General features: G+C 39.3%; 2 protein-coding genes across 2 annotated transcripts in view; both read right to left on the bottom strand.

Moving 5' to 3' along the window:
* Positions 1-8742: 8742 nt before the first annotated feature.
* On the bottom strand, positions 8743-19202 carry AKAP5 (A-kinase anchoring protein 5). The gene is made up of 2 exons (XM_037503493.2): positions 19120-19202; positions 8743-15655 (listed from the first exon to the last, which is right to left on the bottom strand). The coding sequence occupies exon 2, from the start codon at positions 15408-15410 to the stop codon at positions 13401-13403; it is 2010 nt and encodes a 669-aa protein (XP_037359390.1). The 5' UTR covers positions 15411-15655; positions 19120-19202; the 3' UTR covers positions 8743-13400.
* Positions 19203-20757: 1555 nt separating this feature from the next.
* The window catches only part of MTHFD1 (methylenetetrahydrofolate dehydrogenase, cyclohydrolase and formyltetrahydrofolate synthetase 1), a 54134-nt gene continuing 47307 nt past the window's right edge, over positions 20758-27584 (bottom strand). The window contains exons 25-28 of the mRNA XM_037503489.2: positions 26246-26353; positions 25580-25732; positions 23365-23458; positions 20758-21840 (exon numbers count right to left, since the gene is read on the bottom strand). Of these exons, the coding sequence (XP_037359386.1) occupies positions 23369-23458; positions 25580-25732; positions 26246-26353 (351 nt within the window). The 3' untranslated portion in view covers positions 20758-21840; positions 23365-23368. The remainder of the gene's footprint in view (positions 21841-23364; positions 23459-25579; positions 25733-26245; positions 26354-27584) is intronic.

The raw sequence follows: 27584 nt of genomic DNA, 5'->3' as shown, positions 1-27584 counted from the left end.
GTTTAAAGTCCCTAACTTTCCCTCTGTAGGCAAACTTAACCTCCTCTTAATAGTAAAATTTACAAAGCTAAAACCCCAGAAAAATTAAAATTGATATATTAAATGGTAATTCTCTTGTTCTGTGTAGGTGGGAAATAGCTGGTCGAACTTTATCACAAAGGACAGATCTAAGTTATTTCTGAAATGTCTCAATTTCAAATAGTAGGTAGGGCCTCCCTGGTGGCGCAGCGGTTGAGCGCTGGGTTGCGAACCTGCCCGCAGCCTCTGCGACGCCGGTTCAATCCCCGGCTGCTCCCCGGCCACAGGAGGAGGGTCCCACATGGCGCGCAGACCTCTCCTGCGGCCCGCTGCTCCCCTCAGCAGTGTACTTCGGTCCTTCTGCCTGCTCTGCTCCCCGCTCTGGCTCTGGTGAATTCTCTCACCCTCCCTCGCTTCTGACTGTACCCAGTGCATGTATAAACAAAAAAAAACAAACAAACAAACAAATAAATAAATAAACATGCCTCTATAAAAAAAAAAAAAAAAAAAAAAAAAAAAAAAAAAAAAAGAATCAAATAGTAGGTAGTAGAGAATAAAAGAGAGAGATGCCAAACAGCCTCATCTTTTTTGTATGCTGCCCTATTAGATTCTATGCCTCACAGACATTTAAATAAATCTGATAGATTTGGTTTGTGAGGCTTAGAACTTAACTGCATACAAAACCCTGTAAGCTCTCTCCTGACAGTACACTTCTGAAGGATTTCCTGATAGTACCAACGTTCCTCAACAGCATCAGAGTTCAGTCAGGAGGGAGCTCAAAGAGTGATTGAGTTCATTCTAAGAGCACAAAGGTTTTCTTTGGGGAAGTAGTGAATGTAGGTAAATTATGAAGTGATAAGTTTTTCTTGAGAACTAAAATGAAGAAAACCAATGGGCATGATCTAAGGCAGTTCAATTTCTACTTTAGGGGTGGGGGTAGGGGTGTCAAGGTTGATATGTGTTGAGAGCAAATCTAAGTAGCTGTTTATACAAGATCAGTTGTATTGGGGTGGTTAAACAAATGTATTGTTCTTTGAGGTGAGAACTTCATCTAATCTTGAACTGAAGTCATATAAGCAGTTATTCAAGCTCACTGCCCTCAAAGACTTTATCTCATAATGTGAAAATAAATATTAACATTGGTTTTATATATTTTAGATATATTCCCTGGCCTGTTCAAGTAAAATTTTATTTTTCTCATTAGGTCATTTTTCTGATTCGTCTCCTCTTATGTGCTTTCCTACTTGCTCGTCATAAGCCCTTGGCACAGGAAGTAGGTTCCTATAGGGTAGGTTTAGGGATGCATATGAATTGTGGGTTAGGGCAGCAGTTCAGGGTAGAGTCTCAGAAACTGACAAGAGTTTGCTTGTGGCTGATTAGTGTGATAGGCACATTAGTTTAAATCAGAAATATATCTATGTAAGTATTAAAGAAAATAGTGGTTAACTGTATTTTTATTCTTATAGTTCCTTTTAAGGTTAAGAATTAAAAAAAAAATGCTTTTTCCTTAGTCTTCACAAAATTCTCTGATTTAGAAAGTGGAAAAATGTTACTCTATTTTATAGAAAAAATCCCCAAAGCTGGGTTCCAGAGAACCAATGAATATTGGTATGGACTGACCCTCATTGTAATTCTTCTTCATTCATGCAGCAGAAGTATTTTAAAAAGAACTGTTATATAACTAACACTGTGTCCTAAGTTCATCTTTTTATGAAAGATAGATGTGATTCCTAAGAAAATGTACTTGGTATAAAAAAATGTTCTTCTAGTTAAACCTTTAGTTTTGACTACATCATATGCATAATGATTACCAAACTCTTAAAACTGGAAATGCTATATGCACCTTAACCAGTGTATCAGGCTTTTTCCTCTTGGAAAAGCTTAGAATCTTACTCTTTCCAGATCCTAAATATATCTGTTTTCTGGAGAAAAATAGAGTATTTTAGTATTTGTCCCTTTTAGCATATTGTCAGAAATCAGTATCTGGTAAGGGCAGTCTGCCTTATTAAAAAACAAAAACACTTCATTTCTAACTTTCTGCCTTATTAAAAAAAATTTCATTTCTAACTTTTGAGATTATTATTTCTCATAAAGTAGATATTAGTGATCCCTACCTCACAGGGCTGTTGTGAAGATTTGCATTAAAATTATGTTAAAGTTCTCTCAATATCATTAATTAAAAACTAGTAATATAAAGAAAGCTGCATTTTTTCTTTAGCTAAATCTATAAATTTCTGTGTTCCAATCCATAAATTCTAGAATGTCTTAGAAGTCATATACTATTAATAATTAATAATTATTAGAAAAACTTTTTAATTTTTTTACAAATACTGATGAAACGACATAGTTGCTAGGTTTCTTATTCTGTAGTTTAATCATCAGTAGTTCTCTTTAGCCTTCAGCAAGGAGGCTATTAATTCCTTGGCAATATTGGAATAAAACCTTTCAATTCCAGTTTTGCTAAAAGTTCCCCAATCTTTCACATATGGGAAAGGGAATAAACGCAGTGAAGAAAATAGAATTTTCATTTATTTCATGAAAGTCATATAATAATAGATGGGGACAAGAAATGGAGCAGGGATAATAACATAGTAATTCATTGGGTTGTATTAAAATAGTAAAATAGAAAGGCTTCACTTAAAACTAAAAGGAAATACATATTAATCATGGAAAAAATAGTCTTAAAAATGCCTAATTCCGTTAATATTTATTTGCACAGGGAAATTCTGTTGTAACTCAGATCCTTGACAGGTATTTATGTTTTTTAGTAAGTGAGGTAAAAATAGACACTTTGAAGAGTTTTCATGATGTAACTTGTCATTGTTTTAAATTAAATGTAGTTTTATGGTATTTTTATTATAATTTTTAAATTCCTAAGAGTAAAATCTGTAAATGATTCTTCTTTGCTGTGTTTGTATGGTTCAACTTTTTGAAAACTGGTGAGAGTCCACAATCCCAAGCCTGTATGTCTTAAGCACAAAGAATTAACAAACTATGGTTTTTGCCTTCAAAATCTAGAAGAATCCATTGTGTTTCACACTATGTATCTGCACCACACCTGATTATGTAGTAAATATTACTCTAAGTGTAATTGACATTCTTATTGTCAATTTTCTGTTTTGTGCCAAATAGACATTTAGTTAGAGTAGATCACATGTCAACTTAAAGTACTTAAAAATGAATATTTCAAAAATTTGTACAATAAAAAAGGTACACTGAAGAAGTATTCAAAGTACAAGTAACACATCAAATACAGGAGACTGAAATCAACGATACGTTGTAGTTAAATTTTCCCGTCTAATGTACTTTGTGTTTGCTTCACAAACATTCTTTTAGAAAGTTTTGTATCTTCTGTTTGTAATAAAGACCGTGAATTTCTTGTATATTATCATGACAAATTTATGTGACTTGATGATAAACTAAATCTTTTTATAAGCTTAGCTTAGAAAATGTGTTCTTGTTTTACAGCAGTGTCTGCTAAATGTTGTCTTCCTAGTGTTGAGGTAAGAAGTCTTTGGTGCCAGATAATAATATTTTGGAAGTGTAATGCGAAAATTCATCAGCGAGCCAATTCTTATCAACCAGAAACTATGTTAATAGGCATTGGTGTCCTAGTCAAGTGGTTTCCAATTACCATCTCCGAAAAGAATTTGTTGCTTTGCTCCTTTCTTCCATATTTGTTCTGCTCTATCTCCTCCAAAAAGACAATCTATAAAAGTGGTTCTCAATCAAAGTGTATTAGTATTCTTCAGAGAAACCACTAAGTGAATGTGTATCTATAGCTATAGCTTGATCATCTATCTGGGTGGTGAGAGGGTATTTATTACAAGGAATTAACTCACACAGTTATGGAGGTTTCAAGTGCCAAGGTCTAGAATAGGCAGGCTGGAGATCTAGGAGAACCAATGCTGGAGCCATAGTCCACAAGCCGGCAGGCTTGGGACCCATAGAAGCAGGAAAAAACCAATGACCAATGAGGTTGACTAACCCTGTGCTAAAAGCCTAAAACAAGTTTTGTGATGATTGCAAGAGCTAAAATCGCAAACTTAAATTTTGGGATTTCTGTCTTAGTTATTTAAATTAATATTGGTCTTAGTGTGAGATGTTAGTTCAGAATTAAAATATTTGTATTATCCTTTGCACCCATCTTTTAAAAGATAAAAAAAATGTGATTAGTAAAGATGAAAGGGTATTAAGCAGCTACACAATTTGAAATCTAGTCACATGTTTGTACCAAATAATTATGTCTCCAACAAGGTCTCTGAAATTTAAAATCATCATGGATTGCAGCTTGTGTAAATTTTCAATCTGGCCATAAGGTGGCACCAGTGAACCCTTTAAAAATGTACTTTAGGAGCCTCCCTGGTGGCGCAGGCAGTTGAGTGCAGCACTGTGAAGCTGTCCCCAGCCTTTGCAGTGCTGGTTCGATGCCGGGAGGGTTCTTGGGAGGGGGTAGATACCCACATGGCGTGGCAGACCTCTCCTGTCTTGAACGCTGCTCCCCTCAGCAGTGTATTTCAGTCAGTCTGCCTGTGCTGTTCTCTGCTCTGTCTCTGGTGAATCCTCTCACCCTCCCACACATCTTGCCTGTGCCCAGGTTAAAAAGAAAAGAAAAAAATATATACTTTACATTATGCTTATATTTGGCATCACTATTTAACTATTTACTTAGTACTTAGCTACTCCTGGATCTTGCATTATAGAGTCATAACTAACAATTTTCTTACAATGCTTCAACTTACTTGTAAATATAGTAGCAAATTTTTAATTATAACATTTATTGTGATTATTACAAGTATAACAGTGTGGTCTTGGAATTTTAGTTCCAATCACTTTTGTTTTTTTTTTTTAATTATTTATTCATACAAGAGCTGGGGTGTAGACCAGATGTGGGAGGGGAGAGAGGATTCACCAGAGAGAGTGGGGAGCAGAACAGTAGATGTACTGAAATTACACTGCTGAAGAGAGCAGCATGTGAGACAAAAGAGATCTGCTGCACCATGTGGGTCATGCTTCCTGGCCGGTGATAGAACTCATGGTGCAGTGCCTGCAAATTGCTTCATGTGCTGAGACAACCCCTTGCGCCACCAGGGAGACCCACATGTTTGTTGTTCTAATCAGGTTGCAAATTCAGTTTTTCATGTTCTGCCTGGTCAAGAGATAAGTACAGGAATATTTGAGTAAATACTCCCTTGTTTCTTGCCCCTTGTTTCTTCACAACCTGTAAGGTTGACCATTATTTTCTGAAATTTTGTTTCTTTTTCAACTGTGGTTCAACAACTGACTTTCTAAACTGGTATTCTTCATTCCTTACTTTCTTCACTACCAACAAGTTCCATTCTCTAAGTTGAGCCTTTATCCTTTATAGAAGAGTTCTTTTGCCTTCAGCTCTTCTTGCCTTCCATTACTTAGTGAATATAGTCTGTCAGGGGCCTCCCTGGTGGCGCAGAGTTAAGACGCAGCACTATGAAGTTACCCGCAGCCACTGCAGTTTGAGTTTGAACCCTGGCCAAGGAGGTAACCCCCATAGCACAGCAGAATTCTGACTCGCCCGCTGCTCCCCACAGCAGTGTATTTCAGTCAATCCGTCTGTTCTCTTCCCCACTCTGTCTCTGGTGAATCCTCTCACCCCACCCCACCCCACCTCTGACCTGGACCCCAGTTGTTGTATTCATAAATAAATCTTTAAAAAATATAGTCTGTCTCCTCTCCTCCCCCCATCAAATTCTGCTTGCAACATTATTATTAATATTAGACTAGGACTCTACCTAATCATTAAATGCTGCCCTTAAAAATAATTTTATAGCTCATTAGCCAACTAGGAAGATGAACCTACTTCTCAAATAACTCTTCTGTTAATACAATGTTGAAATTTTTCATTAAAGCATGTAATACTGTATCAAAATAATGGAAATACCATCATCCCTTAAGCTAGAAAACCATGGTGACATTTCCTGCCCAAGTTCTGAAGGAAGACTTGGAGGGATTCTCTGCACAACCCAAGCTGTACCTGTGTTCCCTACTCTCCTGGGAACTCAGGGAGCAGCTTGTGCAGGAAGATAGCCCAAGAATGAGGCCCTCAGCAGCTGTAGTTGTTAACCACATTTTTCTGTAGTGGAGGCCATCGTACTTAGTCCAACCCATAGATAGGTAAATATCTCATTTTAAAAGTTTTTTTTTTCTTTTGGTAATTGGCATTTGTAGTGACATTTTATAGGGAGGAAAATATAAAGAACCTATGGTAGTTCTTTAGAAATTAAAGCCTATACATTTGCAAAAGGAAGGGGAAAGGTTTTAAAATACAGACCAAAAGTTTTTTAATGTAGACCAAAGATTTCAGTACAGTAACTCAAAAGTTTTCTTTACAGGACCATTTCTCATTTCCCAATATTGTCCTTTCAATATTGTGCAAAGTTGGTGCTGTGAGCTCAGTGGGTCCTGTCCTCTCTTCCTATCACAGTATTTTAAAGTGAGGGTAAGGAAGGCATATAAAGCAATCTCCTGTTTGTTTTAAACACTTGTTTTCACGGTTAATTGCTCAGATCTGCCAAACTGACAGATACTGGGCTGCACACATGCACAATGAACGCTAGGGGGCACCACTCATCGCTGAATGCTTCTGGAATTCACGGCTAAGCATGGTGGGCCCAGCCTTTCCTTATCCTGGTTTAAATGTTGACTTTAAGAAGCCCTTAATTCCGCAGCAAGTAGCAGTTTTCACTGATGCAGCTAGCAAATTAACTAAAATACATAGGCGGTATAAAGGACAATGAAGTCAGAAAAACAACAAAAAAATAACTCCTTAGGTGACACAGCTATGTGCATTTGTCAAAATTTGTAGAATTGTGCACTAAAAGGTAGATTTTACTATATGTAAATTATACATTAATGAAGTAAAAAGGTTAGGACCACCCAAATAAAAATTAGAAAAGTGGGGCTTCCCTGGTGGCACAAGGGCATAAATCTCAGACTATGAGGCTATCTGTAGCCACTGCAGCACGAGTTCAATCCCCAGCCAGGGAGGTGACCCTTATGGTGTAGCAGCCCTCTCCTTCCTCATCAGCTGCTCCCCTCAGCAGTGTATTTCAGTCAGTCTGCCTGTTCTGCTCCCCACTCTGGGGCAGGGTGAGAGGATTCACCAGATACAGAGTGGGGAGCAGAATAGACAGATCTACTGAAATACACTGCTGAGGGGAGCAGTGGGCAAGATAGGAGAGGGCTGCTGTGCCATGTGGGTCAGGTCCCTGGCCAGTGATCAAACTCGTGCTGCAGTGGCTGCTGATAGCTTCATAGTGCTGAGACTTAATCACCTTGTGCCACCAGGTAAGCCCTGGTACAAGGTCAGTTAAAATGAATTGTTCTTGTCAAGATGGAAATACTCTGGGTTTGGATGGCCTGTTTAAAGACAACTGATAGTGTGACTAAAGTTTTTATGCCACAAATGGCTATTCCACATGGAACCTCTGCGCTGTAATTGATGCATGAGAATATTTGACTAGAGTGTGCAAGTCTGTAGTTGCATTGATTGTACTGGGTCAGACTGGTCCGTGTACCCACTTGTAGCCATACTGACCCGACTTTGCTGTTCACTGAAAATACACGTCAAAGCAGGGATTCAGAAATGAAAGTTTCAAGCACACGTGTACTAATAACTGCTTCTGCTTTTGTGTCACCCTGTGTTCCCCATCTCCCAGGAGTACAGAAATGGAGGGCCTGGGTTTTAGGTCACAAACTTTTGGAGTTTTCCACATTAGGGGTCATCACACTATCCTCCCTTCAACCTAGGTTTTCCTTTATTGTCATGGTGCCTAAACCCAACTTTGCTGAGGATTTTCTGTGAATACGGAGTATGCTGTGTACAAACACAACTTTTTGTTCTAAGCTCAGGGACTTAACCCCCAGTGATCTCAAGTTTTCAGAGAAAAAATAAAAATCAGGACTCACGAAGGGTACTCCAGACTTCATCATTAGTGGTAGCTCTCAGGGATTATCAAGAAAGACAAGTATTCTGATTTCACTTGTGGCATATAAAGAAACAAAAAACTCAAAATCTTAGATGCAGAAAGTAGATTGGTGGTTTCCAGAGGAGAAAGGTGTTGGGGAATGGGTGAAAACAGGTAAAGGGAGTCAGGCGGTGGGTGATAGTGATGTAGTATTTACAGATGGAGAATTACAACGCTTATAATACCCGAAACATACTGTTATCAACAAATGTTCTCTAAATAAAAATTCATTGAGATAAATTTTAAAAATGTAAACCTATTAAAAGGGATTAGAATTGCCTTTGCGAAAGGTAGTATATCTTTTATATTACAAAAGTTGATTTAATAAAATTTAACTGCAAAATGTAAAATATTGACCATACATACAGTGTTTATATTATATATAATATTTTAAAAGTATGTACAGTGTTTATATTATACATTAAGTCATTTTGCTTTGCAACAAGGTTTGGTTTTTGGACTTTTAAGGCACCATCAACTAAATTTGGTCCCGCAATTTGGAAAAGTACACATTTTCATAGAGCCCAATTATTATCATTAGGCTGTGTTTAAGAAAAAAACAAAGTTGTCAAACATTAGGGGAATTAAATCTTAGTAAACAGAACTTTTGAAACACGCAGCTTTAGCAGGCACCATCTGAATAAGCATGTTCACATCAAGATTGCATAGTTATTTGGAAAACCATAAAGATTATTAACAACTCATAGGCTAATATCATGTAGAAAAGACAATGCTATGAGTATAGCAAGAAATGATAAAAACAAGTATACTTTTGTCAAATTCACAAATGGCATCAAAGTCAGAATTACCCTTAGGTGGAATGAGTTCAATTAAACTGAACCCAAGTTCTAGGCTTTCTAGGTTTGTGTTTCTTTTTGCTGGAGGTAGGCTCTATTAGGCATGTCATTGTGAAATCTGTCCAACACCAATCAGCAGAGGAGAACTTCTGGTAGCGAAAATGAGCATAATATACCATATTTCTCTAAAGAGATTTGGATAAGTAAAATAAACATGAGCCAATATAACATTTATTCTGTATTAATAGTACATATATTAATTCAAATTGAAATCCTTTCTACAGAGTATTATTTCTTTAATATTAGCATCTGATCCACAGTAATATACTACTAGTTTTAATGAGAAATATCAAATGGAACTTTTACTTTCATAATAGCTCATCCACTTAACATTTTTACAGACAAAGAACTACTATAAATATGTAACATTATGCAAGCTTTTTTCTGCACCTGTTCACAAATCAGAATATACTGTTTATTTAGAAACTGACTGCTTTCAACCCTGCATTTAGATGATCACCTTTGCTCACCAGACAAAATTAAATTGCTCTATTTTCATACCCTCTCTGGCACTCATGATGCCACATTACCTGTGGTTCTGTGCTTTACCCCTGTCTCAGTTTCTGTTGCTGAGTTGAGTTCTTAAAGTTGAGTTCTTAAAGTTCAGGGAGCCTGTCCCCTTTACTGACTGTGTTGTATTGAATCAAATTGAATTTAATCAGAACATCTAAATTTTATGTAGCTTCCTTCTGTTAAATTTTTTATTTTGTAGAACTGGGGTATAGGCCAGAGGTGCGGGGAGTGGAGGGGGGGAGGGATGAGAGGATTCACCAGAGACAGAGTGGGGAGCAGAACAGGCGGATCTACTGTAATGTACTGCTGAGGGGAGCAGGGGTGAGACAGGAGAGGTCTATTGCGCCATGTGGGTTACTCCCTGGTCAGGAATCGAACTTAGCCCAGAGTGGTGATAGTACTGAGACTTAACCCCTAGGCCACCAGGGAGGCCCCTCTGTTAGATTTTTTTTTAACTAAGGAGCATTACAAAAAATTCTTTTCAGAATTATACCATAAAATATACTCGTTTTTAATTCTATATGAGAAACTTAATATCACAATAAAATATCATAGGAATTTGAACCCAAAGAACAGTAAAGCTTATTTGAGGATTTTTAAAATGAAGAAATGGCAGGAAGGAAAGTCCCTGATACATTACATACCAAATGAGATTAGAAAATGGATTTTTACATATTTGAGTAAAGTTGAGATTTAAAAGGATCGTTTCAATGGGATTCCAAAGTATTTTGAAAATTCTGCTGTAAATCCCTAAAAAATAAATTATTAACTATAAAAAAATAAGGCAACTTGAAGTAAGAAATTTATGAAGTTAACTCTGGATTGAAGCAGAAGCCAGATTTACTGGTGTTGTCATGATCTGTATCTCTAAAAAGCCTTTAGCAGGAAGGCTATTCACATATATCAGTGAAATGACAATCTCTCAGAACTATAATCAGAGGTTTTCTGACTCCACTAAATAGTAGACCAAGTAAGATCATCACAAATTTGTGCTGTCAAATGGAATACCTTCAAAGAAAATTATGCAGATAGCTTTTCTGAAGAACTCCATTTGTGCCACATGCTTATTATTCTTTGAGGTGGAGGAGGTGGCAGGGAACATAATTTCTGTTTGAAAGTTCTTTTGTTTTCTGCTACCTTTACTTAAATGTTATCAGGTACTATTTTTATACCATATAAAGTACTTTGAGAAAATGTTAAGTGACTAGTGCTACAAAGAGGAGGATTTTAATATTCACTGTGTTGTAAAGCAAAGTGAACAATACTTGACTCTGAAAAGAGGGGAAGATAATATACTAAAAAAAAAAAAAACAAGTATCCAATAAACCAACTAGGCTTGGATAATTCTGAGTTCAAAGAGAAACTGAATCTCAATTAATAAATGTTCATTAAAAGCAGTACGTATAACACAGAGAATTTAAATGAAAATGTGTTGTTGTCAAAATGCCCTTTAAATGACGGCTTTTATATTGTCAAATGGATGTGAATTGAATAGGAATCTATTATATTCACTTAATGTCTTGCATATAAGGTCCAATTGCTTAAAATAAATGCTATCATAATAAAACAATTTGTGAGAGATTTCTAAGTCATCTGACTCTCTTATTATCCCTCTAACAACAAAACAATTTGGGTCAGAAGTTCACTGTAATGGGATTTGGCCATGTAGCAAATACAGTCAGATTGATACCAATTAATTTCTGGATTTCTTTTTCCAACTGGACTCCTACTTATTAGTTCACCAGATATTCTCAATAGAAAAGATTGAGAAGTCACTGAAGAATGAATGCAAGTACAGAACACATTTTATCATAAAAAAAAAATCAGTCATAAAACACTCTAACCAAAAATGTATCTCAAACCACAGTGAAGAAAAAAGTAGAAATCTATGTCTAGTTAGATAAAATGTTACTTTCTTAACAACTACACATAATTTATCACATATCTGTTTTTGAAACTTCCAAATATGCCTAAAGCTTTCAAAATATTTTCAGTAACTGGTAAGTGCTGCATTATTGCTAATTCATGAGGGATTACTAAAAACCTACAATGCAAGTATATGGGCTTGAGACATCTTTGCAGTAAGAGAAGAAATTATTCTTGAAAACACTGTAAAATGCACCAACCTTAGTCAGGTTTTAAAAATTGTTCACTTTTAAATATGTTAGCTGGTAGCTGCCTAAGTCCATTAGCACCATATATAGTGAATTAAAAAGAGTGTTTTTAAGGAGAATGACTTAGCAGTCTTTTAAAAAATTGTTTAAAAACTATATAATTAAAAGAAATTAATTTATTGGGTTGTATTTTGAAAGATCCACTTTTCATCCTGCTAAATTCATTTTGATGCCCTTTCCCCAAATTAAAGCATGAATATAGGAAAATATGTGGGAAATACTTTTGCACTTCAGCAAAGAATCCTGCTAATATCACCCATTATTTAGTTCAATTCCAAAGTCAGATTAAATTCTATCAGAGGTCTCCATATTTCTTTAAAGAAAGAAAGAAGATTCTATAGGATAAGTTAAGCACATACTTTCTATGTTAATCTATTAAAAATGCAAGAACTCACTAGATCATTTAAAATCATACAAGGTGCATTATTTTCTCCAAGAATGTCCAAATACTCTTTAACAAATAACTTGCAACTCGAGTATAAGCTCTTCATTCTTGATCCACTTTCAGAGTAACACTGCCACTCAGTTTAGACAATGGGCACTATACAATTTGAGCCCTAACCTGAGAGGTAGGGAAGTGTTATGAATGTTATGGCCCTTTCACAGAAGATCAATGACTTTGAAAAAATACGGCAACCAATGATGAGATCGATAATTTAAATAATTGAGTAGGAACGCAAATAAGCCCTTGTTATATTAAGTTCTTTTTTGTAAGAGAATGGCTGGATTGAAAATACTGGTATAAAAGTTAATTTCCAACACCCATGTATTTTTTTCTGATATTTTCCAGCACATAGGCACAGTGAAAGAACACTGACTTTTAAAATAAAATGGGCTTTCGCAGTATCTTTTCGTTTTCTAGTCAATCATTTACATGGCTCATTCTTGATCAAGAATGAATATTTTTACTAAATTATGATTCTCTGGAACTTTTTACTGCTAAACTGGCTTTGAACCCACTCTCTACTCTGAGAAGCTGATGAAGTAATCCTATGATAAATGTAAGATGAGTCCTATGTTATCTGTGATAGTTTATTACTTGGGAAGTTTACCTTCTCTTGGATGGGAAAGAATATTCCACTCTTTTTGTTTTCGTTGTTGCTTTTTGCTTTGTTTCCAGCAGATGATCTCACATGGAAATGGGTGTACAGTGGTCTGTTTGGGGCAAAAGAAAGATGAAGAGGGAAAAATGCACTCCCTTTCTCACATCTTTGCACTTGGTAATTATTTGCCTGTTTGAGGGAATCTGTGAATGGCTTTAGTAAGGAACTTGAGCAGGACTGAAAAAAAACACATGTAACTCAGATACGTATACTCTGCTGAAATTGGGAAAATACATCTTTTTTGAGGTAAGACTGCTGCCTAAAGATATAAAAACTAAATCACACATTCACAAAAATAGCTCACCTTATTCACCATTTTAAACAACGGAAATATATACTGTAAAAACAAGTTTTGAAAACCAAATGCAACATTAACAATTACAAAGGTTGAACCATCAAAAGGAAGCCAGGCTTTGTAACATCTGAGGACATTATGGCATACTGTAAGTGCTCAATAATTACATCTTCCTTCTCCAATCTTCACATGCCATTTTGGCAACTCATTGAATATCACTTTGCATTGCAATCCATACTGCTTTCCTTCAACCCAGAAGTGACTACATTTCAGTGGTAAGGAGGCTTTATGATCTTGGTATTCTTCAGCACTTCTAGGCTAGAATTGTAACTTTAAATTTTGCAGATGATAAATCTCTCATTTGTCACTGAATGCCACAAATATGTAAAATAATTCATCATTAAGCTTATTTTTTCTCCCATGATCTGGAAATTAAGTCACTGTAGAAGATTGTTTATTTTATTGTCGTCAGAGACCATTTCATTAACCAGCTGTTCTACAGACAACTGGATAGCATTTTTTACAAGCGAAGAAGCTGTTTCTATTAAGAGTGTTTCATATTGTTCTGAAGTTCTACCTTCAAAACCACTATCATTAGCAAAAACCCCCACTTGCTCATTTTCAATTGAAATTAAGAATTGCTTAGGGACATTTTTAGATTTCTTAACATCAAATTCACTTATTTCAGTGTCTGTAATAATAATAGCAATTGGTTCCATTCTTTTGCTTTCTTCTGGTTTGGGTTTCTCTGCATTGATTTCATTTTCTTTAAAATCTGTCTCCTGGCTCAATTCAGTATCTTTTGGTTTACTCTCTTCAGTTACTATCTTTCTACTTTCATGGTCTTCGCAATTCAGTCCACTTTCTGTGATACTGCTTTTGTCTTCTTCCACAATTTGTTGATCTGGGACTACTACAGGGGAGGGAGGAACATCAGAAGCCACTGGAGGCTGATGTTCTGCTGCTGAAGTTTCAGGTGGGCTTGCTTGCTGAGGTTGAACACTTTGTTTTTCAACTGTCTTAACCTCTTCTTCAAGGACTACAGTTCCGATTTGAATAGCTGAAGAAGTATGAACACTTTGTTTTTCCTCAACTGTCTTAATCTCTTCTTCAAGGACTACATTTCCTGTTTGAGTAGCTGAAGGAGGTTGAACACTTTGTTTTTCCTCAGTTGTCTTAATCTGTTCTTCAAGGACTACAGTTCCTGTTTGAATAGCTGAGGAAGGTTGAACATTTTGTTTTTCCTCAATTGTCTTAATCTCTTCTTTAAGGACTACAGTTCCTGGTTGAATAGCTGAAGAAAGTTGAACATTTTGTTTTTCCTCAATTGTCTCAATCTCTTCTTCAAGGACTACAGTTCCTGTTTGAATAGCTGAAGAAGGCTGAACAATTTGTTTTTCCTCAATTGTCTCAATCTCTTCTTCAAGGACTACAGTTCCTGTTTGAATAGCTGAAGAAGGCTGAACATTTTGTTTTTCCTCAATTGTCTCAATCTCTTCTTCAAGGACTACAGTTCCTGTTTGAATAGCTGAAGAAGGCTGAACATTTTGCTTTTCCTCAATTGTCTTAATCTCTTCTTCAAGGACTACAGTTCCTGTTTGAATAGCTGAAGAAGGCTGAACATTTTGCTTTTCCTCAATTGTCTTAATCTCTTCTTCAAGGACCACAGTTCCTGTTTGAATAGCTGGAGAAGGCTGAACATTTTGTTTTTCCTCAATTGTCTTAATCTCTTCTTCAAGGACTACAGTTCCTGTTTGAATACCTGAAGGAACCATATCTATTCCAAGTTCTACTGAAATCACATTCTCTCCAGAAGTTATGCTGTTGCTCACATTGGATTCACAGACCTCATCATCATCTTTCTGTGAGACAACTTCATTTATTAAAGGCTGGGTCAACTTGGTCTTTGTTGCCTGGTCATCTGATTGGGTTGGAGTTTTTGTATCCAAACTTTCAGCCTCTCCCTGGACTTTGATGCTGTAGTCTGAGTCTTCTATAATTTTGGAATGGTCACTTCTTTTCTCCCCTTTTGAGAATTTTATGCAGGGAATCTTACATCTGGATTTTGCCTTTTTCTTAGAAAGATCAGTGTCCTCAGCATTGATTTCAGGTTGCGTTTTAGCCTCTAAAGACTGTTGTTGCTTTGAATCTGACCTTTTCTTGCGTGTTACAAGGTGTTTGATTGAGGCCCAGGCTCCCCCTGGTGGCGGTAGGTGATCAGAGGCTCCAGCTTCTGGGGTAGGTTTCCTTGCTACATCAGCAGCTTTAGAGCCAGCTTTGGGCTTCGCTGCTTTGGCTGCTTTCTTTCTTCTCTTGAAGCAAAGCATTGATGCTTTTTCTTCCTGCTTCTCATCCTGAGAACTAACTTCTGTCAGCCTCTTTTCATCTTTACTTTCTACTTGAATTTCAGAAGCTGTGGTCTCCATTTTTACCTTACACTCTTTCATTCTCTAGGAAACTATATTCTCTCTTCTTTAGCAGCCTTTTATGAGAAAAAGGTGGGCAAAAATATCATAGTAAGTAAAATTTCTTCCAGATGTATCCATGCCATTTGTCTTATTCCATACAGTTGTTTTAGGTGGTTTCTCCAGTATACAAATGCTTAGTTTCTCAAGTACTTGTAGTTTCTTTTTTTTAATTTCTTCATAAAAGCCCTTTGCTGAATGGATTTTTGTTTTATTTAAATATCAACCTGATGAGAGAAAAGAGAGTTGTACTTTATTTCACCATCAGCCTGTTGTTTTTCTATAGACTATTCAGTTGTGTAGGATTCTACCAGGCATATTTCCCACGTAATAACTTGGTAAAAATTGAGGTTTATATACTCAACTATAAAAAGGATGAAATTTTGCAATTTGCAACAACATGGATAGAGCTTGAGGGGATTAAGCTGAGTAAAATAAGTCAGACAGAGAAAGATAAGTACTGTATGATTTTACTCATGTGTTGACTATAAAGAAACAAAGCAAATGAACAAACTAACCCAAATGTAAACAAACCCTTAGATGCTGACAACAGAATGGAGGTTACCAGAATGGAATAGGGTTGATAGGGTAGGAGGACTAGGGAGAGGGGGTCAATTTGATGATGGTAGATGGTAAGTAGACTTTTTTTTTTAAAGATTTATTTATTTTTATATAAGAATTGGGGTACAGGCCAGAGATGCAGGGGGTGAGAGGATTCACCAGAAACAGAGCAGGGAACAGAACAGGCAGATGGACGAAGTACACTGCTGAGGGGAGCAGTGGGCGAGATAGGAGAGGTCTGTCCTGCCAAGTGGGTTTCTCCCTGGCGGGCCGGGAATCGAACTCATGCTGCAGTGGCTGCGGATTGCTTCATAGGTTGCTCCTTAAATCCTGCGCCACCAGGGAGGCCTTGGTAACTAGACTTTTGGTGGTATTTTGGTGTGACACATACATTTGACAAAGTATGACACTGTACTCCTAAAACTTATGCAGTGTTGTAATCCATTCAATGTTACCTTAATTTTAAAAGATAAAATGAAATATATATATATTCTAAAAAAATTGGGGTTTACTTTTGCCATATCCAAAAAGATCTCAATTTGAATCTATTTTGCTCTATTCTCTTCGTTAAAACTTCATTTCGGATTACTCTAAAAATCTGATATTTTATCAGTTCTTTAGTTTTGCTTTCTTTGTGAATTGTTTGTGACTCTGAATTGCAACTAAGCAAACAAGCAACAACAAAAAACAATGGGGGGAGGGGTCCTCCCTGGTGGCACAAGGGGTTAAGTACTGCACTATGAAGCAACCTGCAGTCTCTGCAGCAAGAGTTCGATCCCTGGCCGGCCAGTGAGCAACCCACATGGTGCAGCAGACCTCTCCTGACTTGTCCGCTGCTCCCCTCAGCAGTGTACTTCAGTCAGTCTGCCCGTTCTGTTCCCCACTCTGTCTCTGGTGAATCCTCTCACCGCCCCCCCCCCACCCGCCGCATCCCTGGCCTGTGCCCTAGTTCTTGTATGCATAAATAAATAAATCTTAAAAAAAAAAAAATGAAGGGAAGGTGATGAGGCAAGCTAGTGTAATTTTTACTACATATAATAAAGAATGCTCAAGCTGCAGATACTACTTGAGATATGCAAGTCCAGTGAGATGAGGAAGCTGTGCTTCAGTTGGCCTGCGGAAAAGTCAAACTGCTAAAGAAGGTCACAGCCAGAGTTAGAACTCGAGGCTTTGCCGCGCCAGTGTTCTTCCCATTATACCATAAGGCTTCTAAAAATGTATGTTCTGTCAAGGAGGTGCTACTTTTCATATAGACTCTTGGGAAATTTAACATTGCTGTCATTCTCCACTCTTAAATTTAGTTATAAAATTTTGACATTTTTTCTAAGTATCTGCTGTTCAAATTTTTCCACCATAATAAGCACACAGTTGAAGGTCAGTACAAGTGAATGATAAGAGCTGACATTTACTGAGCAACTCCTATGTATTGGGAAGTGCTAAACACTTACATTCATCTCTAATGCTCCCCACACATTGCAAAGTGAGTAGGCGTGGTATTATCATCTATATATTAAGAAACTCAGGTTTAGAGAGGTTAACCAACTTGGCAGAGATTACACAGCTCATAAGTAGCAGAGTTCAGATTCAGCCCAAGATTATATATTTCTAAAGCAGATATTCTGAAACCCGGCTTTCAAAGTTTCATCAGAAAAATGTTTTGGAGTTGTCAAAAAAACTCAGACTAGACTGAGTTCTTGCTGTCTTAGAATGAAACTTAGAAATTCTTCATATTTTATTTTATTTTAGACTATGGAACTTATTTGAAGGTCAAATATAAATTGACAAGCTATACAATTGGCAAACTAATTTGTCATATATGTGACATATATATAAAGGCATATTTTAAAATTAATCCACAGAATAGCATGATAGTGCCAATGAACAGAAATATGAGGTAGTCATCTAACAAAAACCCTTTGAATTTTAGTTGATGGACGTCCTAAAATATGTAAAAGCTCTCATTCCTTGTACTGTTTTTATGTAAGTCCACTGTTGAGGGTTTATTTTGGTAACGTTTCTATGGACCAAGAACTAAACTCTGAAAAATCAGTTCCTGATGTAAGAAAATACTCCCTTAGATTGGGTGTTGTATACTCCATGCGTGTGACAAAAAGACAGTCATCTGAAAACAATGATGGAGTTAAAATGGAACATCTTCCAGAATCCCTCCCTCATATAATGCATCCATAAGCACTAGAACCACTGCTGAATGTAGCGCTCTGTTGTCTTCTCACCACTTGTGAATTCTCAGTACCTGACCGTTTCTGTTAACCACAGGTCGTGCAAATAATGGAAATATCGAAATTAGATCATGTTTAGGAATGTATCCATTGAAACTAACCTGGATTGCACAAAAGCAAATGATTGAGCAGCTTACTCCAAATTCACTGTGGAGATAAGACAAATATCCAACCAAAAACCTGACTGAAATGGGGAAAATGCCGTCTGCAGACATTAAAAACTTTGCAGAATGTTAACGACTGCAAATAAATGATTCATCCTTTACATGCAAGGGTAGTTTTCTTTTCTTAGGAATCTTAGCGTCCCTGTTGTCATTTACTAATAGAATCTCAAGCCTAATGCCACAGAATAGACCTCTTCCCACATTCCCTTGAGTGGAGAAGCACCAAAGCAAAGAGCAACCACTTCTAGAGGAAAGCAATCTCTCCCAGCACCAGATGCGGACCACGAAGCCTCCCTCGGGAGGAAGGAGTCTTTCATTCTGGCTTATTGCGCCTTATGGCAGGAGCTAGAGCGCAGGATAAAGTACTCAAAAAGGAAAGTGCCGGGGGCGTGAATAGATAACCCAGCTCCAAGCTATCTGCAAAATTATAACGGCCAGGAATCTAGAATCACATTCCTCCAAAAAATGGTCATGAGGGGAAAAAAGCCACTGACAACCCAGGCGTCCAGGATGGGCTGTAACAAGAAGAGGGTAGGTGGGCAGAGCCGAAGACGGTGGCGCCGGCAGGAGATTCCTCCGGACAAACGACCTTCCCGGTTCTTACCCCAGGCTGGCTCGCGTGGCCTGGACCCCCGCTGTCACCGCTGGCCCACTCTGCCGCCCAGATTGCGGACCGGACACTGGCCGGGAACCTTTCCTGGCGAGCACCTGTCCTCCTGCACTTACCGAGGGAGCTGGGATCCATGGCCGACCCTGCTGCCGAGGTCCGGGGCGCGATCGCGGGGCCGGGCGCCCAGTCAATGTGGAAGCCGCGGTCGCACCCGGAGCGAGCCGCCCTCTGCGGAGGGACCGCAGCCCTTCAGCGCCCCCTCCCCAAGAGCGCGGGGACCGACAGCCGGCGGCACCAATGCGCGCGCCGCGGGCGGGCGCGGGGCGGGGCCAGGGCCGGGGGCGGGCACCAGGGGGGCCACCTGCGAGCTGCCTGCCCCGCCGCGTGGGAGCCCAGCGGCGTGCTCGGAGCCCGGGCGCAAGCCCCGCAGCGCTGCCACATCCGGGCACGGGCGGGGGACCACCGAGAGAGAGCCGGGAGGTGGGGAGGCCAGGGCAGTGAGCTCTGGATTTTACGAGAGACGTGAAGTAGCAAAATCCAGTTTTAAATTAGGGGCATTCCCATTTTAAATCCATCCCATCTCACCCCGAATATTTAAAGACAGCGCAGTTACCACAATTGAAAAGTAGGATTCAAAACTGTAGAGTGAGCTCTCATTTGCTTGAAGAGAAAATTACATATATATATATTGAAACAGAAAAAGGCAAAACTTGCCCAGGAGTGGGTTTGTGTATAATGAGGTTCTCATGGTCCATTATCAAATAGACTAGTGGGCGGGTAAAGTTGATGTGACCTGGGCCCTTAGAACTCTGTAGTCTGCAGAAACTATCACATCCACGGAGATAAGGTCAGAAGAGCACCGGACCCAAGACCCCATCCACCTTTTACACATGATATAGTTCCCCAAATTGAGATAACTTATGACGTTTCCGTTCAGGCCAGTCCTAGATGCCTCCTTAACCTGCTGCCTCTCAATTAAAGGGAACTGGAAAGCAGCAGGCCTCACAATTGCAATTCCAGCAGCAGGCAACATCTACCCACCCAAGGTGCTAATCCTGTTTACTGTAAACTTCCTGAACTTTAATGGTCTTATAGATCTTTTTCTGTTTTTCTTAAAACAAACAAACAAACAAATGGGGCCTCCCTGGTGGCACAAGGGGTTAAAACGCAACCTATGAAGCTATATGCAGCCACTGCAGCAGGAGTTCAATCCCTGGCCAGGGAGCTACCCACACGGCGCAGCAGACCTCTCCTGACTCCACCCATGCTCCCCTCAGCAGTGTATTTCAGTCAATCTGTCCTGTTTCCCACTCTGTCTCTGGTGAATCCTCTCACCACCCCCCACACCTCTGGCCTGTACCCCAGTTCTTGTATGCATAAATAAATAAATCTTTAAAAAAAAAAACACCTCAAAGGGAACTGAAAGTCAGTTTAAGGTAAAATGTAAGTTGATTTGTATTTGAAGGGCAGATTTAAGATATATTATAAAAACTCATCCCCACTCTTCACCTCTCCCTGAGTACAGTTCTATAAATAAAATGCTGCACTGTGGTTTTTCTTTAGGATGTGACTAGAACCCAATGCCACATCTGAGTTTTAAGAAATGTATCCAGTACCTCATGCATAAAAGAAACCTGTCATTCCTGAACTCAGTTAAGTGAATTAGACTGTTTTAGCTATTACCCATATCATTGTCTGCTACCGTTAGTAGCTTTTCATTATATAATGAGACAATCTATAAATATATCTCTTCAATCTCATGAGAAATTATTCTACCCACAGCTTATCTTGTTAATATCACCCGATACTGTGTGCCAATAAAATAGCTTGCATATTAACTGAACTCATATTTATCTGATCTCTCCTGATCATACCACTTCTTCCCTCCTGGTCCCTATCTACCCACTGCCTGGGTCTGTAGCTACCAAATATGGTTTATATTTCCTTGGTAATAATTCTTACATTGTAGAGACCTCCATCCCCCTTCCCTTGTATACCATTATGTGAACCTGTGTTTCCAGTTCGCAAATGGAAGTGGTCAATGTTGGAAGATAGGAGGAAAAGGGAGGGGAAAATGAAGAGGAAGAACAGAGATGGAAGATAAAAAAGAAAGAAGAGAAATAACATCCTATAGGGGTGTTCACAGAGCCTGGACACACAGAGAAGCTCAATAAACATTTGCTCAATCAACACAGCAGAACCAACAGATCTTTTAGTTCAGAGTTCTACAACCATCCTTCCTGAAAACTTTAAATAAAAAACACTAGAGCTGGGACAGAAAAGGGAATTCCAAGAAATTCACAACAAAAACCTGCAGAAGCAATACTTTCTCAGATTAAAAAAATTAAAAAAAAAAAAATCAAACAACAGAAAGGTATATGAACAACAGAAAGGCACTTAGGTCTCTCCTGATTATATGTTCTTCCCAAAAAAGGCAATCATGCCCCCACACCCCCATTTAAACACAACAGTGTCATAAAGTACATACTGCAACTTGTTTCTTCAGCCCCAGAGGTCTACCTGGCAAATGGGTTCCCAAAGGGTGACAGAGATATTCCAGTCCAGGTCGCTAACACTACAGTTTATACTTAAAACACTTATAGCAAAATTATTTCCTTTTATTCTGTGGAACTTCAGTAAATAGAAATGTGCATGATTTATATTAATTTGTTCATGATAATGGAAATTAAGATTGTAGGAAGGTTTCCGGGGTAACTCCCACTATTTATTCCAGTAGATCATCAGGACAAGGGCCAGTTTCTCCTGACTTCTCCATACTTCCTAACTGACAGTAGGCCTGGTCAAATTGTCAAAGTAGTTTCTTGAAAATGGAGAATCTGGAGAGGAAAAGAAACAAGAGCTAAGTGTTTGTGGTAAGCGCCAAAATGTCTCCACTTCCCCTCCACACTGCACCTTTTCTCTCTCCCACTGCCAGAGCTGCTAACGTTTACATCCTTCCCCAAGCCAACTCTTCCAGTGTCTTTCCACTGACTTAAAAGTGCAGCCTTTACACTGTGGTTATGTGACCACCATTCAAGGCCAGACCAAGCATGAGCCAGGACAGCACTTTCCCATGTCTCATGCACAGGAAGGACAGTGGCCCCAGCACCAGCAGTCTCTCTTCTTACTGTCCATATACTCACTTCCACCTGGACCTTTAATTTCTTAATGCAAGAGCTTTCATTTTGCATTATTACCCTTTGACACCCCTCTTTCCTAATTCTTTCTAGTCTTTCTCAAGCCCTTGCTTCTCCAGTTTCAACTGGATTTGCAACTCTAGGTCTCCTGCAGTTGTCAGGATATCCCTTCATAATTCTCAGACCAGGATTTGCCTTTCTGAAAACCATACCTTCCTTCTGCTTGATTATACCTCATTCAGTTGGAGCACACTGCTCCATGCCTCCCTAGGGAGAGGTGCGGGTGGCAAACCTGTATGTCTGAAAACATCTGGATAGATTTGGTATCATGTACATGCAGGTGGAAAGTCATCTTCCCCTGTGAAGTCAGAGGTTATTCCTTCATTGTCTAAAAGCCTCTTATTGCTAATGTCATTTTTTCTTTTCTAGAGGAGGATTTTAGGATTTTCACCTCTCGTGCTTTTGAAATTTCAACTGGCTGTGTCTGGGTATGGCTCATTCACTGTGCTGAGTACCTGGGGGCCTTCCGCCTAGGATCCCAGTAATTCCTGGCTGGTTCTGTTTCCTTCTCTATTCTACTTTCTGAGGCATTTACTCAACTTTTGTCTTCCAACTATCTATGTAGAGTAGACAGACCATCCGTTCCTACCTCCTCTGCAGTCCCTCACCGTTCGTTAGCTGGCACCTTTCTCCCTATACTGCCAGCCCGTGACAAGTCATGCTCTTTTTCCAAGAACATGTTGAAATATAAGTATTTATTGTTACTGCCAACTCTCATTACTCCCCCCACACCCCCCCTGGAAAGGAATGTTTTGAAAGTATTAAAATTTGCATTAGGGACTGATGGTGGTGCAAGGGGTTAAGTGTCAGCACTGTCAAGCTATCCGCAGCCACTGCAGCATGAGTTCGATCCCTGGCCAGGAAGCTAATCTACATGGTGCAGCAGACCTCTCCTGTCTTGCCCGCTGTTCCCCTCAGCACTGTATTTCAGTTAATCTGCCTGTTCTGCTCTCCACTCTGTCTCTGGTGAATCCTCTCACCCCCTCACACCACTGGCCTACACCCCAGCCCTTGTATGCATAAATAAATCTTAAGAAAAAAATAAAATTTGCATTACAAAATATAAAATAAAATTTGCATTTTCATAGCTAAAGCTGGGGTCCTAGAATTCATAAATATGCTTCATAAGAAAAAAGGGCAAAATTCTCACTAGTAATAACTTACCTGTTTAGAACAGTCCATTCACCTGTTCGGTGGCAGGGTCTAAATCGATATCATAGAAACAAGGCCGGGTAGGGAGTCCAGGCATTGTGCTCATCTGGAAGATGTAAAATAGTATTGAAAATAAACTTAAAGTGATCTTTTCTTCCATTTTCCCCTCAAATAGACAACGGCAGATTATCTTACAGTTGTTAATAAAGGAGTTCTTCCTGTTACACATTAGAAATCAAGTCTGTTATGACCTCAAAGGTAAACCCTCATCTTTCAGCAAACCACACACGAGACTTTACCATCACCTTCTGTGCTGACAGCTGCACAAACAGGAAGTAGCGGGAGGTGTTTCTACCTTCCTCCTACAATGGCAGGTGCCAGGAGGCTGAGGACTCTGTTCTTTACCTCCTCAGCGCTCACTTCACAAGGCCAAAAGGAGGTGCAAGGTTTACTTTGCTCTTAATTTGTTTTAATGAATTGTGAATAGATTCCCACATCATTTTCACTTCAGCAACACATTAGGAATTGGTGTCCTCTAATGTGAACCAACACATTTCTGTACATAACCTAGATGGTTTCAAAGCTACTACTCTAACCAGTCCAACTGGGCCTTCTAAACTGAACTTGCAATGCTTCTCTCCTTAACTCGGCTTTGCCAACATCTACTTAGATGCAAATTCGTAAGGCTTATTGAACTGGGTGTATTTTTATCTGTAACAATGTCCTGTATGAATACCTTCAAGTTCTAAATCACATCCAGACAGGAAAGCAGTTTAAGTTGAACTTCTACAATTGAACTATGAGAATGTTATAGAAAAGGATGAGTCACTGTCTGTCACACAAGCCATCTGTACTTTAGGAAGCCTAATTCTGACATCTGAGTGCCAATCAGCCCTCCCCAGGGTATACTAAAGGGACTTGACATTGGTTTCTATCTTCCAATTCTTTAAGAAATAAGCAACTGCTAGGTGTGGGGACAAGTGAGGGAAAGGAAAGGGCTCCTTCTCAGACCGAGTCAAAAGCCTAAAGATGACACAATAAAGAAAATGACGTGTGCCCAGAGGTGAGCATATGCATGTGAGCAAAACACTCTAAAGACGGTTCCCAAAACAGTGATTGGCAGGGTTTTTGGTACTTTTATCCTTTCCCAAAGAAAACATTTACCCCTAAATGTTGGTCATATTGATAATGAGAAAAATTTTTTAAATGAAAAGATTATGTGTACACACACTTATGAACTTAGACATAAGACTCTGGAAAGCAGCTTTCACACCTGAAATTAATACACAAAACACTCAAAGCCTCTGAGCCCAGTTCAGGCCCCAACAGAATTAGAAGGTGTTTATTAGAGTAATAGTGATTGCTAAGTCATCTAGATCTTATGTGGAAATGTCTTGGTCCACAGTGGCTTCTGACACGAGACTTTGTTCTAGTTGAGAAAGTCTTGAGCCGGGCAGGCCGTTCCTTTCCTATTACAGGCAGACACACTGGCCTCACACTTTCAGTTTTGCTTCCATCTCACCACTTTGCTTGCACATGTCAAAAACACAGAGTACGGCTATTTCAGCTGATAGCTGCTGACAAGTTCTCCAGAAAGAACATGTATTTCTGCAATAATTAAGGTAGTGGGTAAATAGTTTAACATTCCTAGTAAAAGGGATGCAGAATTGAGGCTAGACATGGAGGGAGGGGGCGATGGGAGCAAAAGGGGTGGAGAAACCAATAGACTATGGTGCAGGATGATTTGGGCTTTGGTGGTGGGTGTGCTATGATTACATACATTTGTAGAGGTGTGACTCATACTCTGAAAGCATAGTGTCGTAAACCAATGTTGCCTCAATAAACATAAATACATTAATTAACTTTTTAAAAAAAGGAATGCCCACAAATTCCAAGGGCAATGAACATCCCAACAATGTAAAGCTCCTGTTCTCTAGGGTAGCCGGGGCATGGGGCTGTATACCGCTGCCTGACCTTCACTCAAGGTCACACTGCCTCTGGGAAACAGAATGGCCATTCTGATCACATAAGCTCTTATGGCATCATCTTGAACTGTCATCCCGATTGGCCTCAGCAAGGGGGTTTAATCCGAACACGCCTGACTCCAACCTTCTCCTCAGCAACGAACACTGCTCATTTGGCAAGTGCTCCATGGCATCAGGAACAAATTGCAGAGGAGCAGCACAGATGAACAAGCACCCCTTCCCCGCTTGCAGCACTCACTTACCGTTCCTACCAGGGGGTAGAGAAAACCAGCCCCGACACTGGCACGGATGTCACGAATGGGCAGGACAAAGCCTGTAGGCACACCTTTTTGCTCTGGATTATGAGACAAGGACAAGTGTGTTTTGGCCATGCAGATGGGCAGATTCCCAAAGCCCTGGGGGGAAAGAAGGGGACAGAAGTAGAACAAATGAATAGCTGTCAATGCAATAAGGAACATCTGGCATTGTGATGTTAGTGACTCTTCATGTGAAATAGCTCACTCTCTTTATATCCACTGCTATCTCACTGTCTTCCGCTTAGTACTGGAGTATTTTTCCTAAGGCTCTCTGATGGATGAGGGAAGTAAGTACCCACAGCCACAAGTGTTTCACAGTGACAGGTCATTTTCATCTATATAACCAATTTAAAATGATAGACTGGAACAGATGTGAAGATACAGCTGAGGGCAGGGTCTCAAGATTTTAGTACAGTATGCCCCTATTTCCTCTACATACCACTCAGCAATAAAGAACTTGGGACTGATCCACCTGATTCAAACTCAGTATTTCAGAGGACAAGGGTTGTTGCCCAGGAGTGAAGTGGTAGGTGCCTGGCAGGACTGACAGAACTCGGGGTTCTAACTCCAACATCTGCTTTGTAGAGTTGAAAGGACAAACCACCCGCTTACCTGCTTTGTGTAGACTTCAGCTTTGTGCTGAGCCTCGGGGAGCAGTTCGATGTCGTCTGCTCCATAGATCTTCTGCGCAATGATCCGAATTTTATCCTCAATTGGGAGCTAGTACACAGTAGAGAGAGAGGAGAACAGGGCATGAGGAGATTTGCCAAGGACATGGCTGCATTCCAGTCAGTGTCCCCAAAGGGATCAGAAGGTGTTCCCACACACACTACAGATATGCAAATAGTTTGAGGCTTATGCAATAAGAAACATTCTTTTAATGTTTCTCAGATTTTATAAGTAGAAAATGTTCCTAGCAAAGTTACTATATATATATGTATACATATATTTAAGACCTCATTTGGCACATCAGAAACAATATTGGTGACTGCCCAAGGACAAGTCTTTCTTCATAAATAAAAAGTAATGTTCTTAAAGTAATGGAGTCAGTCTCACGTAAAACCAGATCTGGTGTACTGTTTGTGAAACAAAGACAACTGATAGTCATCCACATAACCCCCAGTTCACATGAGAGGCAGATGCTGCAGTTAACACAACATATTGTTAATTGCTGTTCCTTAGAAACAGTCATAAAAACAAAATCACCTACATATTGAAGACAACCCAGTGACTAATATGACAACTCATGCTGGGGACAGTGTGAGAGGATACAATTTTTGTGGCACCTGCAGCACAGAGCACAGCAGCAAGAGCAAGAGGCCAGTGTCTCACCATTGAGGCTTCTGACTAGGGAAGTGTGAGGGCTGCTTCCTTCTGGGCAAAGCTTCCAGAAAAGAGGGGCCTGGTTTCTTACAAGCTCTTGCAGCCTAGTTTGGGGCGCCAGGATTCAGAGCAAACAAGAGGGAAAGACTGTGTAAAGGAAATAGGCAGCAAAACTACTCACAGGTAACTTGGATGAGCAAATTATTCAGATTAGGACTATGATTCTCTACTTCCCAGCAATGAGGCTAAGAAAGCATACTGGGCAAGTTTTGTATTTTGAAAGGAAGACTAATCATTCCATATAAAAATAAAAATTCCCATTGGAGCTAAATAGTGATCATTTGTGATGGGGATTTGTATAATGGACGGAATAAATGATGACTCAATTATGGCTTTATAAGGATATAACAGAGATTATGTTGACGTGCTTCTTCTAACTGGCACTTTAAAAGTGCCAAGGCACATTCAGAGCTTCTGAAGCAAAAGTACTTTCGTTGGGGGGTGATTTAAGACCAACAGATGCTGAATAAGACAAGAAGTAGCAGCCTCCTGTTTCTCAGAACAGAGAAAACTTTTGAGTAGAAATGGATTCCAAAGTCCTTATTATGCTACTTCTTCTAGGTTTCCT

This window comes from Talpa occidentalis, unplaced genomic scaffold (genome assembly GCF_014898055.3).
Source record: "Talpa occidentalis isolate TD23 unplaced genomic scaffold, MPIMG_talOcc4v2.1 talOcc4.11, whole genome shotgun sequence".
NCBI lineage: Eukaryota > Metazoa > Chordata > Mammalia > Eulipotyphla > Talpidae > Talpa > Talpa occidentalis.
The sequence above is the reverse complement of the archived record's forward strand: the minus strand, read 5'-3'. Positions and strand labels throughout refer to the sequence as shown.

What these genes read in the sequence shown, in the direction of transcription:
- AKAP5 (XM_037503493.2), bottom strand. Translation starts at nt 15,410, where the DNA reads ATGAAAGAGTGTAAGGTAAAAATGGAGACCACAGCTTCTGAAATTCAA.